The 11,923-nt window shown below is 36.6% G+C and overlaps 1 protein-coding gene, 1 long non-coding RNA gene and 1 pseudogene across 5 annotated transcripts; 1 reads left to right on the top strand and 2 right to left on the bottom strand.

Moving 5' to 3' along the window:
* Positions 1-5,901: 5,901 nt before the first annotated feature.
* LOC140831114 (uncharacterized) lies at positions 5,902-7,227 on the bottom strand. Of its 2 annotated transcripts, none has more exons than XR_012117794.1 (3): positions 7,095-7,227; positions 6,519-6,708; positions 5,902-6,345 (listed from the first exon to the last, which is right to left on the bottom strand). It is a non-coding gene; the product is annotated as an uncharacterized lncRNA (long non-coding RNA). The 2 variants fall into 2 exon arrangements; XR_012117793.1 differs by having other exon boundaries at positions 6,519-6,716; positions 7,086-7,196.
* Positions 6,903-8,847, top strand: LOC140831110 (glycosyltransferase family protein 64 C3). 3 transcript variants are annotated; one of them, XR_012117792.1, is made up of 3 exons: positions 6,903-8,043; positions 8,564-8,651; positions 8,751-8,847. XR_012117792.1 is itself a non-coding variant. In XM_073194889.1 (3 exons), exons 1-2 carry the CDS (start codon positions 7,067-7,069, stop codon positions 8,621-8,623), a joined length of 987 nt encoding a protein of 328 aa, XP_073050990.1. In that variant the 5' UTR covers positions 6,905-7,066; the 3' UTR covers positions 8,624-8,651; positions 8,751-8,847. The 3 variants fall into 3 exon arrangements, 2 of the variants coding, with proteins under 2 accessions (XP_073050990.1, XP_073050989.1); XM_073194889.1 differs by having other exon boundaries at positions 6,905-8,043; positions 8,614-8,651; XM_073194888.1 differs by lacking the exon at positions 8,564-8,651 and having other exon boundaries at positions 6,909-8,043.
* Positions 8,848-9,162: 315 nt separating this feature from the next.
* Positions 9,163-11,660, bottom strand: LOC140831112 (pollen receptor-like kinase 4; annotated as a pseudogene).
* Positions 11,661-11,923: the final 263 nt, after the last annotated feature.

Raw genomic sequence — 11,923 nt, 5'->3', positions numbered from 1 at the left:
ACGCAGCTGAATTCTCACTGATTAATTTTCTTTTAGTGCCTCTACTTGTTTGCAGGGATTCATTAAATGAAGCAATAACATCCAAAGAATAAAGATTATCGTATCCTGATAAAGAACCAGAACCAACCAATTTTGAATCGAGAAACAAACTGAATATCCCATTTCCAAAAGAACAAGAATAACCAAATTTGTCCAATACAGAAATGGAAATCAAATTCCGTCTAAAAGACGGTACAACAAATGTTTCATAAAGATCCAAATATATTCCAGTCTTTAACAATAATCTAAATTTTCCTATTGCCTCAACTTCAACTTTGTTGCCGTCACCAACGTAGATGAATCTTTCAGCATCACTTGTGTGGCGCCCCAAACCTCGCCACGTAATCATACAACATGTGACGTCATATGCATAAAAATTTTCTTTTCGACGACGTAATAATATAATGCATATACGACAAAATAATGCAATCACCACACTATCTACGTCAGTGTAGCATAAACAGTATAATAAATACACACATACAACTCAAATAAGACAATAAGCTATATTGTCTCTATCTACTATCAACTACAGGACTGTTTGACTAGACACACCTAGTCCTTCACCACTATCCTGTCTCACGCATAGTCCTGTAACCTGCCCAACAGAAACAGCCCTCAAAGGGTGAGCATATACAACAATCATCATCGTAATACATAACAGTTATATTAACAACATAAAATATAACTGAAATCATAATAGAAATACCCCCTTTGCCGTTTCTGGAAAATCAGCCAACAACAATCTCAACAACAACACACTGCAGCAATAACATCGACGATACGTCGCACCCCAACTCCGGCGACAGCAATATCGTCGAACGAACAACAACATCGACGATACGTCGCACCCCAACACCGGCGACAGCAATATCGTCGAACGAATAATAACATCGACGATACGTCGCACCCCAACACCGGCGACAGCAATATCGTCGAACGAATAACATCCACGATACGTCGCACCCCAACTCCGGCGACAGCAATATCGTTGAACGAACAACATCAACGTGACGTCTCCCAACAACGACAGCCAACAACATCGACAATAATAAACAACAACATATATAATATAAAATCACCCAATCCAGTGATTTATCATCGTTCAACACAATAGTATTCATCAATACTAAACAATAACAACATATGCTCGTACGTCAACACGTACCTGATAATCGAGTATATATATCAAATCTGGCTACTTCTTTGATCCTGAGGCTTGTGATGTATCTAAATAATTCAACAATGATTATCAGATCATTGTCACCGTATCAACACAGTTATAACAACCTCAATATATAATATCAAATAGCCCAACAACAATTAATTCAACAAAATATAAAACTCGATTATAAATTTTTATTTTTCAACAATTTAATATTCTGGTGTATTTAATTCACAATACTACCATCAAATACACCCTAATTAATTTAACACCAAATAATAGGCTATTTTACAACATCCGTCAAATTGCGAAAACTTTATATCAACCTGTAGCCTCTACTTCATAGACTCCGAATATATAATCAGAATTAATAACAGTTGACAAACAACTCACCAATCTCAGTCCAACGATTAAAAATCCCTAATTAAAATAAATTAGGAATAATTCAAAATAACACCACTATAATCTTATCTACTTCGTTAAAATCATACACTATTCAATAATCTTCAATTTCAGTATGATTTAACAATTTATCAGATTTATTCCAGAAATCGACGAATTTCAAACATCACCAAAACTATAAAATTTATACCTCAAATCGAAGACCTCGTGTCAACGATATCAGAACTGAAGTCGATTTGTCGATTAGATAAACCGATAAGTCACACGATCGAAAAGAAAAAATCAAAAATGATATATCCTCTTCACTACCTCACCTCTGTCGATATTCTTTCTTGAATTCGGTGGAATTCAAATATGAATTCCACCGACTCAATGTAATTTTTTTTTATTTATTTTTTATTTTTTTTAATATTATATTATATTAAATAATATTATATTATTTAATATAATATAATATAATATAATATATAATATTTAACATTTTAACACCGGTATATCCCTTTGGACCAGTCAAACGATCAAACTTTCTAAAACTCAAATCATGAAACTTCTATATGTTTGAGTTTTCTACGTCATATCCAAATTTCAAATCATTTGGACTTCATATACCAAAATATGTCATATTTCATTCTTTAAAAATCATTAATTATTTAGTAATCTCACATTACTAAATCAACAACTTGTGATATTTACTTCAGGCATTACAACTTGGTTTTCGGCAATCCAGGCAACCCTGCATAGACACACTGATGTGAGTTATTTCACCAGAATCTATCCACCACGTGTGTCTAGGCACTGAAGTTAAATTAACCTCAGAACAAACCATATTCAGAAGCATACCTTTCTTAGCACACCAAGCGTGATAATTACTGCACTGCTTCTTCATATGCTCATCACTGCCATAGAAAAAACAACCAGAACTTTGAGAATCACTAGGATTCTTCTGTTGTTTCTTCGGAGGCTGTGTATCCGCAGCTTCTTTATCCTTCCTTTTCTTTCCTTTAACCTTCGAGGTAAAGGCATAATGAGCACTTTCTGTCTTGTCTTGCTTCAACCTTTCCTCTTCCTGGACACAGTGCGAGATGAGCTCATTCAGAGACCAAGTCTCTTTCTGACAGTTATAGCTCACCTTGAACTGGTTAAACTGAGTAGGAAGAGATATCAAAACCAGATGCACCAGCAAGTCCTCGGAGAGGTCAAGCTTCAGTGCTTTTAACCTTGAAGCAAGATGAGACATTTCCATAATGTACTCCCTAATGTTGCCCTTACCTCTGTACCTCATTGAAATGAGGCTTGCCAAAAGTGTACCAATTTCAGACTTTTCACTTTTAGCAAACCTCTTTTCGAGGTCTTGAAGGAAAGCCTTAGCCGTAGCAATGTCGCTAGACATTGTGCCCCTGAATGTTTCTGGAATGGCCTTCTTCATGATCATCATACACATGCGATTCGATCTCTCCCACCTTTCAAACTCCCTCTTTTCATCAAAGGTACTCTTATCCGTAATGGCGGGAGGAGAGTCAACCCTTAACGCAAGGTCCAAATCCATGACTCCGAGAACTATCAACAAATTCTCTTGCCATGATTTAAAATTAGAGCCATTTAACATAGGAATAGAATTGATGTTGGAATGAATATTTGCAGGAGTCAAATCTGAACAGAGAACAAAAACCAAATAAACATGCTCAACCAAATATCCAAATAAAATAATCAATAAATTCAAATAATGTAAACCCCCATGAACAGAATATCGAGCACTCCATTAATGTTTCATCTTTGGATAAAAGATTAACTTGTAAGTGATATCCTGGCGCAGCAGTCAAACACTGATAGTAATTATCATGTCAAATAACAACCTTCCTTTGGGCTGATTTATTATTCACATGAAAAACCGAATAACTATCACATGTTTACCACCACAAGTGCATATGTAATTATATTAAATATTAACCTTCCTTTGGGCCGATCAATATTAATATAAATCACATATACCCAAAATCCTTTTGTATTTTAAAATAAAATTAATTTCCATAAAAGAGGTCACTTTGGCGACATTTTATTTCAATTAATCAATTTTAAAAATACATATAACATTATCATTATTTGAATTAATGAAAATTTAACCTTAACCGAATAAACCTGAACCGAGAAAAAAAAATTAAATATTTTTTTTCGAAATTCCGTACGGGTCGGGTTGACCCGACCCGAACCCGTACGGGTCGGGTTGAACCAACCCGATTCCGTACATGTCGGGCCGAACCGGGTCCGTACGGCCCGACCCGAATATGTACATTTTTTTTTTTAGAGAAATCCGAATTTTCGATTTTCCTCTAAAATATTTTGTTGAACAAAAAACTGGAAGGAAAATCGAAATCTTATACCAAATCTTTAAAATTTACAACCAAATATTTTTTTTACCAAAAACTGAAATTTTAAAAGATTTGGTTTTCCACCAAAATATTTTCCAGATCTGAAGCCTTATCAAAAAAATTTTCAGATCTAAACCAAAAAAATTTCAGATCTGAAACCGTATCAAAATATTTTCAGATCTGAAAACATATCAATATATTTTTCCAGATCTGAAGCCATATCAAAAAAAAAAAATTTAAACTAAATTTTATTTTTCAGATCTGGATCCAAATAGTATCCAAAAACTTTAAACAAATCTCAATGATTCAAACATGAATGGCTCTGATACCACTTGTTGGGGAAAATCCATAAACCGCAGAATCCATCACGTTTAAATCATTAAGAATATGACTGAAAACTTAAGCGGAAGCGTACCTGAAGCCATAATCCTGAATTCTTTAGAACGTGTCTTGATCTTCCAGATCTACGCGCTCTTTCCTTGAGAGAATCCTTTAGTTTCTCTTCAGAACTATTTTCTTAATGGGGAGAGAATAGTGAAAGTGATAACGCGAGATCTGGGGACCATGACCCTTATTTATAGATAATATCTTCTGATATTTCCGTTTTAGCCCATCATAAAAACAGAAATTACACTTATGTCTCTACACATTAAAGGCCCACAGCCCATTAGATACATTAAAGCCCAATAACCCGAAACTTTATTTGATCACTTTATTTTGGGCTTAACTTAACAGACAACCCACACACATAATTATTCATATATAAGCCTATAAAAATAAGTAGTAAATCCATACTCTAGTGCGATAATTTCCATAAGTAATAATAATAACAAAAAATGTGGACCATGTAAAAAAAAAAATCAACACTATGTATAAAATATACACCACAATCTTTAAATAATAATAATAATAATAATAATAATAATATGTGTCTAATTGGATAGTTTGATTTCAGATATCCATAAATGTGAAAATCTGATAAATGACATAAAATTCTTGTTATTTTGGAAAATATACCTAACATAACCAAAAAATTTATATGAGTTGGTTTTATGAGTTAATTTTTTGAGATATATATTATATTTGGATAATTATAAAAAAATATTAATTTTTATTATAAATATATGATTTTGAATAATTTAATTATTTGTAATATTTAATTTGGTCGTACTAGGCCATGCCTATAAGTTATCGGACATGCTTGAAACAAAAATTTGAAATGAGAAAATTTCAGATATTGATTGATGTTTTCTTAGTTTTTTTTTTTACATGATTTAATTGTCTCTATTTAAGCATATTTGGTTTGTATTTTGGCACCAACCATATCATGAGAATACTTGTGTGTGTCTATATATATGTAAAAAAAAGTAATATTTGTTTAAAAAAAAGGGAAAAAAATACTATTTATCCCAGTTTTGGTCCATTAGCCAAGAAAATTGTACATCACATCAAGTGTACTTCCTCTTGTAAAATGTGTCCAAACGAATGATTACGATCCACCTGATGAAACACTGCCCATTCCCCGTCCAAATGTCATTAGGTAAAGCTTGGTAGGATTCAACTCCATATTTTCTCATATTTTGGGAGCAAAATAAAGTACAGCCCTTCATCTTTCAAACACGAAGAAAGAAAACTCAATCGACATTGATGATATCAAATTTTCTTTGGGTTCGGTTTGGTGAGCTTGAGCTTCAGATCAACAATATTTGAATCGGAGTGGCTGGAACGCTACCGGTCTATACGAACTAGTAGATACTGGAAGGTGCCGAGAATTTTTCCGGCGTAACCACTCTGACGTTTTTGTCGGAAAAATTTTCGGCACCTTCCAATATCTACTAGTTCGTATAGATCGATAGGTGTTCCATCCGCTCTGATTCAAACTATTGCTGATTTGAAGCTCAGACTCACCACCAGACTCATAGGAAAATTTGGTATAATCAGACATGATAGAAGAAAAGTATATAAAATTGTATAATTTTGCCCTCAAAAGAAGTATGATCCGGGAACAGAACACATCTGAAAACGCTTCGAATCTGCACGAATAAGTCATCGCTATCCAATCCAACTTGCACAACTAACATCATCAATTGTTAACAAGTGGCCCAAACTTTACTGCTCTCTGTAGAACTCGGGATCTTTGACTAAGAAAATATCCCTAAAAACACTTTCCATCTACGAGGCAAATTGCCTGGTGATAGACTCCATCACGGTAAAGAGAGTAAAAATGGCGACTACTAACGGATTTACAAGTGGGCAACGTCGGTAAGTCCGGTTACTCTCCGTAGTTTTGGCATTAGTTTTTTGCCCTTTACAAAACTCACAAAGCAGCCACCCTCTTCCACTGCAAGATTCACACATAATCCCAGAATCCACCTTTTCCAAGCAAAACAAAGATCAACAAAATGTTACAACCAATAGTCCGCGGAGAGGACAAAACGGATAGAAGGGCGAATTCAGAACCAAACAAAAAAACACACCAATGGACAAGAACATAGTAGTTCACATTCAAACAAGTAAAACTTAGTGCAATTATGTGTGACTTTTACCTGTTGCTTAACAGGGATGCATCCAGCCAGTTTAAGGTCGAGACGGGCTTTTGAGTTGAATGGCGATGGCTTATTGCTTGAAGGGAAGTTGAGCTTCAAGTACTACTGGAAGCAACAGCCATTGTTGTAGCAAGTGTGCTGCCTATTTTCCGTCAAGAATTCCACCACAGCTGCTACCATATCCATACATCTATCTGCCTCAAAATGATATCTTTTATCACAAAATTGTCACACCACAACCCCATTTGTGGCTCTAAATTTAAGATCAAATAGCATAGGATTCACTTCAAATTCTTTAATTTAAGTAGCCCGTTTCGTGACTGATTAAAATGCAACCTTAAATCTTGCACACAACTTCTTTGATTGAGTTATAATAACAAACAAGTTCTTGGAAGTTTTAAAATTTTAGCAATTTTATGCAAATCGTGACCCGATTTTGGAATCTAACTTTGCATGATGCCTTATTTGGCCTTTAAATAGTTCATTCAAGAAATGGCCAAATTAGCAAAATCTGTAAAAATCAAATTACAAACAAAGCCAAGATTCTAATGGGAATTGTAACTCTACCCTTCTTACTAGCCGCAATTATCTTCTTCCCTCTGCCCCTTTTGGTCATTTCCCTTCGAACATACCCGAATTCCCAGACTCCGCCCTGCAAGAAGCCCGACCCGAAATCACTCAGATCCGACCGACTGACTGTGGTAATCAACGGCTACTCGGAGCACCGTATTCCATTGCTCCAATCTATCGCCGCAGCCTACTCCGTTGCGCCACAAGTCGCCGGTGTAGTCATCCTCTGGTGCAACCCTTCCACCTCCTCCAGAACCCTCTCCCGCCTATCTCAAAACGTCTCCGCCTTTGTCCACCGGTCGCCGTCGTCCAGTCTAAATTCCAGATTCTACCCCTGGGAAATCATCAATACCCGAGCCGTCCTCATCTGCGACGATGACATCATGCCCGCCACGACCTCCGTGTCCTTCGCGTTCACCGTCTGGGAATCGGATCCGGATCGGATCGTCGGATTTTTCGCCAGATCGCACGCTTACGACATAGCATCGAGATCCTGGATCTACACCATGGAGAGGGATAAGTACTCGATAATCCTCACCAAATTAATGATCCTCGACATCAAATACCTCGAGAAATACTCGTGCAGTGAAGAATACGCCGCTGCCAGACAAATAGTGGATAAAAGAAATAATTGCGAGGATATCTTGATGAATTTTGTCGTGGCTGATGAAATTGGAAGGGGCCCATTAATGGTGGGGGCTAAAGGAGGCGGAATTAGAGATCATGGAGACTCAAGAAACGAGGACGTATCGGGTGGAGTGGCAGAAGTGGGGTTGAGTAGCAGAAGAAGGGAGCATAGAAAGAGGAGAGGGGAGTGTATAAGGGAATTTCATAGGATATTGGGAAGGATGCCATTGAAATACAGCTATGGTAAGGTGGTGGATGATGTTGGAGAACAGGGGTTGTGCGTGAAGGCGGGGAAGGTGGTTCTCTGTGATCAACAGCAAGATTTCAGGTGGGTGAAAGATTCATGCTTTCATTCATATTTTTATGCGTTTCTTTTTTCTTTTTTCTTTCATTTCTCTTGGACTGCACGACGAGATTACAAAGTTTGGCAGATTTTCTTGGTTTTGAATTTTGAGGTCTCTGCAACTTTAATCTCAGTTTTCAGGGTTCTGGATCTTGAATCAATTGTTTTATTAAATACATTAAATCTTTTCGCCCTAAAGCTGCTGCTCCGTTTGCACATCCACATGGAGGAGAGGGTTGCTTCTTAGTTGTAATTTTCTTATCGTGTTTAATCAAGTAGAAACTGAATTTTTGTTTTGTCGAGAATCTGAACAAATCTGGATCATCAAGAAAGGAATTTTTTTTTGAATTCATTGGGTGGCATTTTACTTAAAAAAGTGAAAGATTAGTATTTCCGTCATTTTTAATGCTTGTTGATTCATGCTAAGCTCATGTTTCTAGTCCTCTCTCTACTTCTGTATGTGTAGCTTGTCTATTTATTTCTTGTGATTCATTAATCCTTTTAGTATTAAACCCAGTTGAGATTCAATTTGAATAGATGTTCACATTCTCTCAGATATACATAGAGGAAAGAGGTAGACTTGCATTTCATAGGTAATCTGGAGATTCTGTTCTGCTTATTTTATGTGGTGAACATAGTTATGTTTACAAGATTCTTTTTCTAGTCCTGATAATCACGATAAACTTTTTCAGGACGGCTTAAAATATCCATCATCTTCAAATCAAGTATGGGAAGCTGATGTGTTGTTAAGATATGTAGATTGACTGAAAACGCTTCTCGAGCGTATGTAGAAGGATACACAAATTTTAATTGTTCACCTTTATCTTTAGTACAGCTTCCGGTTATAAATACTTTTGTACGTGTGGAACATATTTTCATTGACCTTTACACATGTTGTTGAGTAGAGATGGAGATAAAAAAGGCAAGTATTTCTTGTATTGAAAAGCCAAACATAGCATCCATGTTGTTCAAGTACACGAGCAAACTTGCAAAGAATCGTAAATTTAACCATAAACCAAGGTTGAACTGCATATTTACCTATCCATTGTGCAGAAAGTATGTATAGACTAAAAGGCAGCCGCGTCTACTAGCTTCTCAAAATTTTCATGCCTTCGAAAATGAGAAAGCGTCATCAGTCATTGCTCTAGAAGAATGCACATCAACTTCGCTTGTGTAAGATGAAAAGTGATCATTGCTATCCTTTTCCTCCAACTCTTCTATTTTCTCAACGGCCTCCTTCAAATCCCACCGTTTATCCACATCCCACTCGCAGCAACACATCCAATTTTGAGTAGTCGAAACATCTGCCTTCGCCACGCCTTGCTAAGTTCATGTCCTTATCAAACACCTCACTTGTCCACTCTTCTCTTACAACAGAGTTAACCCAGGTTGCCAAGTCTGCGCTAGGTCCTTTTCCTTGTTTAAGATAGTTTGCAGGAAACTTGCCTGTCAACAACTCGAGTATGAGAATTCCGAGGCTCCAAACATCAGTCTTCCTCGTAACAGAGTCATTTTGAGAGGATTCTGGTGACTTGTAAGCTACCGTATTTTTTTAGCATGATCCTTGTTGATTACTGGTACTAGTGCATAGTCACCTAGAAGGGGTTCAAATGTGCTGTCGAGAAGGACATTTGAAGATTTGAGATGCCCATGAGGAAGAGTTAATATTGGAAGTTCTGTATGTTTTCATTCTCTGATCAGGTTATAGATACATAGAGACGTATATCCGAACCTAATTTGGAAATAAAAAACTTACTGTGAAGATGACTAGCCAAACTCCCATTTTCTGTAAAATCAGTGATCAAAAGCTTTTCTTCTTTCCTGTGATAGAAAGCAACCAAAGGCAACAGATTAGGGTGTGACAGCCTTCCTAGCTTTCTCATATGTTCTTGAAACTCTTCTTTTCCAACATTACTCATTTGTCTGAAACTCCTTACAACATAAGGCTGGCCGCTAAAAAGCACGGCTTTATAAGACGAGCCAAAGCTTCCACTACCCAACACTTCAGCTGATGCCCTTAGCAACTCTTCCAACTCAAATCTTTGTCTATCGTTTCTGACAAATTGTAGTTTTCCATGTTCACTTTTCTTGAATGTCCCACTCTGGCTAGAAATTGGCTCTTCTTTGTGGGGTTTGTCTATTGATTTTGGTATTTTAGCGACTGCCTAATGTGACGAAGAGTATGATAATAGCAGCTAATGCATGTCCCACTGCGACTGCTATGATTAAGCCGATTTTCCAGGTCAATATATTTGGTTTTCCATGGGTCTGATGGCATACCACATAGCTTATTTCCTGATAGATGAAACAAGCCCCAATACAGAAAACATGTGAGCGAGTTTGCTTTTATGGCATTTCTTGGTGACTAAAATTGCCAAGCGCATAATATTAAATGACAATACTTTGCAAGATATGTGCTTTGCTACTTAAAAATAAAAAAATGAAATTAACCAAATAAAATGAAAACTTTACGGGGGGACAACTGCTCTGCTTGAAAGCTTAATGGCGCCTAATAGACAAGGGATTAATTGGAGCAACAATAAGTCTGTTTGGCTGTCGTTAGTAGCATATAAACGTGCATGTCATGAGCTACAGTTCTTGGGAGCATAACAAAATATTGAAAACAAAGCTATCAGAAAATATTGGACACCATTATCAAATATTTATTTCCTCTTCTGAATTAGTAGTCCCTTAATATAACTAATAATAATCAGAGGACTGATTTTTATCATTAAACCAATTCTGATTATCAAACTAAATTGGACACAAAAACAAGTCAAGAATGATATAATCAAGAAACTTATAGCGAGAGCAAATAAATCGATATAATCTTAGACAATCAACGACTTTGAAAACCAAGAAAACTACCATAAAATGAGCTTGCATTGTGGCTGCGGAGTGTAGCAGGTATAGATCCCTCTAGCTTATTGTAGGATAAATTTATTGTCAAATTCTCCTGCCAAAGATCCCCGTCAAACAAATTATTCTGAAGCTGCAAATCCACAAGCTTCGGCAGTTGAAGCAAAGACATAGGAATGTTTCCGGTGAATTCATTATTTCCTAGCACCAGTCTCCTCATACCCTTCATCCCTGTAAAATAATGGCAAGTTTGATAGGGATTCTACGTCATTCTTATGCCGAGCCCCATCCCTTCGAGTCTTAATCCTGTTAAGACACCAGCTATGCAGACACAGCCATTCCAAACAGGATTAGAACACATGTTAGCAACTGATTCTTTCCAATCACTAAGCATGGTAGCATTGGTTAGCGATTCTTTGAACTTGAGGAGGGATTTACACGAGGCCATATCATCACCTGATGATGATGGTATAGCGCAAAGTAAAACGACCAAACAAGGACGAGAGTCACGATCCATGCTCAACACTTATCTTGTGGGAATTTCTTTGCTGCACAAAGGTTAGAAATTATGTACAATTAAGATGGCTTTTGCTTGCATGAATGTCAAAGAATTTCGGTATAATTTCTTGATTCTTTGAGGAAGGCATGTTGGATGATTTGAAGATGGCAAAGGGAGATATGTTGACAAAGTAAGCCATATACAAAGGGATTAGCTGTGCTTTGGCCGGCTTTATCATTTTATGTTATTGGGACTTTAATGGATTATATTTCTTGGTTGGGTGGTCATTACTAGCAAGAATACGTGGGATTTTGACCTTTTTCTTGGAAACTGTGTTGCTTCATTTCGTATCGGTTGTCACCTTGTATTTATTCTGCGAATATGAATTCGGATCAAACATCTTTTTGCAAACACTTCAGATAAATATAATTTACCCCATACGATATATATCTCATCACAGAAATTTCCATGAGAAGTGGGCCGATACATAGGTTAGTAAATTGGGAA

The sequence above is a fragment of the Primulina eburnea genome, chromosome 4 (genome assembly GCF_022965805.1).
Source record: "Primulina eburnea isolate SZY01 chromosome 4, ASM2296580v1, whole genome shotgun sequence".
In the NCBI taxonomy this organism is placed as follows: Eukaryota; Viridiplantae; Streptophyta; class Magnoliopsida; order Lamiales; family Gesneriaceae; genus Primulina; species Primulina eburnea.
Note: the sequence above shows the minus strand (reverse complement) of the source record. Positions and strands in the feature narration are given on the sequence as shown.

Excerpts from the sequence above, each read along its gene's own strand:
- LOC140831110 (XM_073194889.1), top strand. The coding sequence starts at position 7,067 with ATGGGAATTGTAACTCTACCCTTCTTACTAGCCGCAATTATCTTCTTC.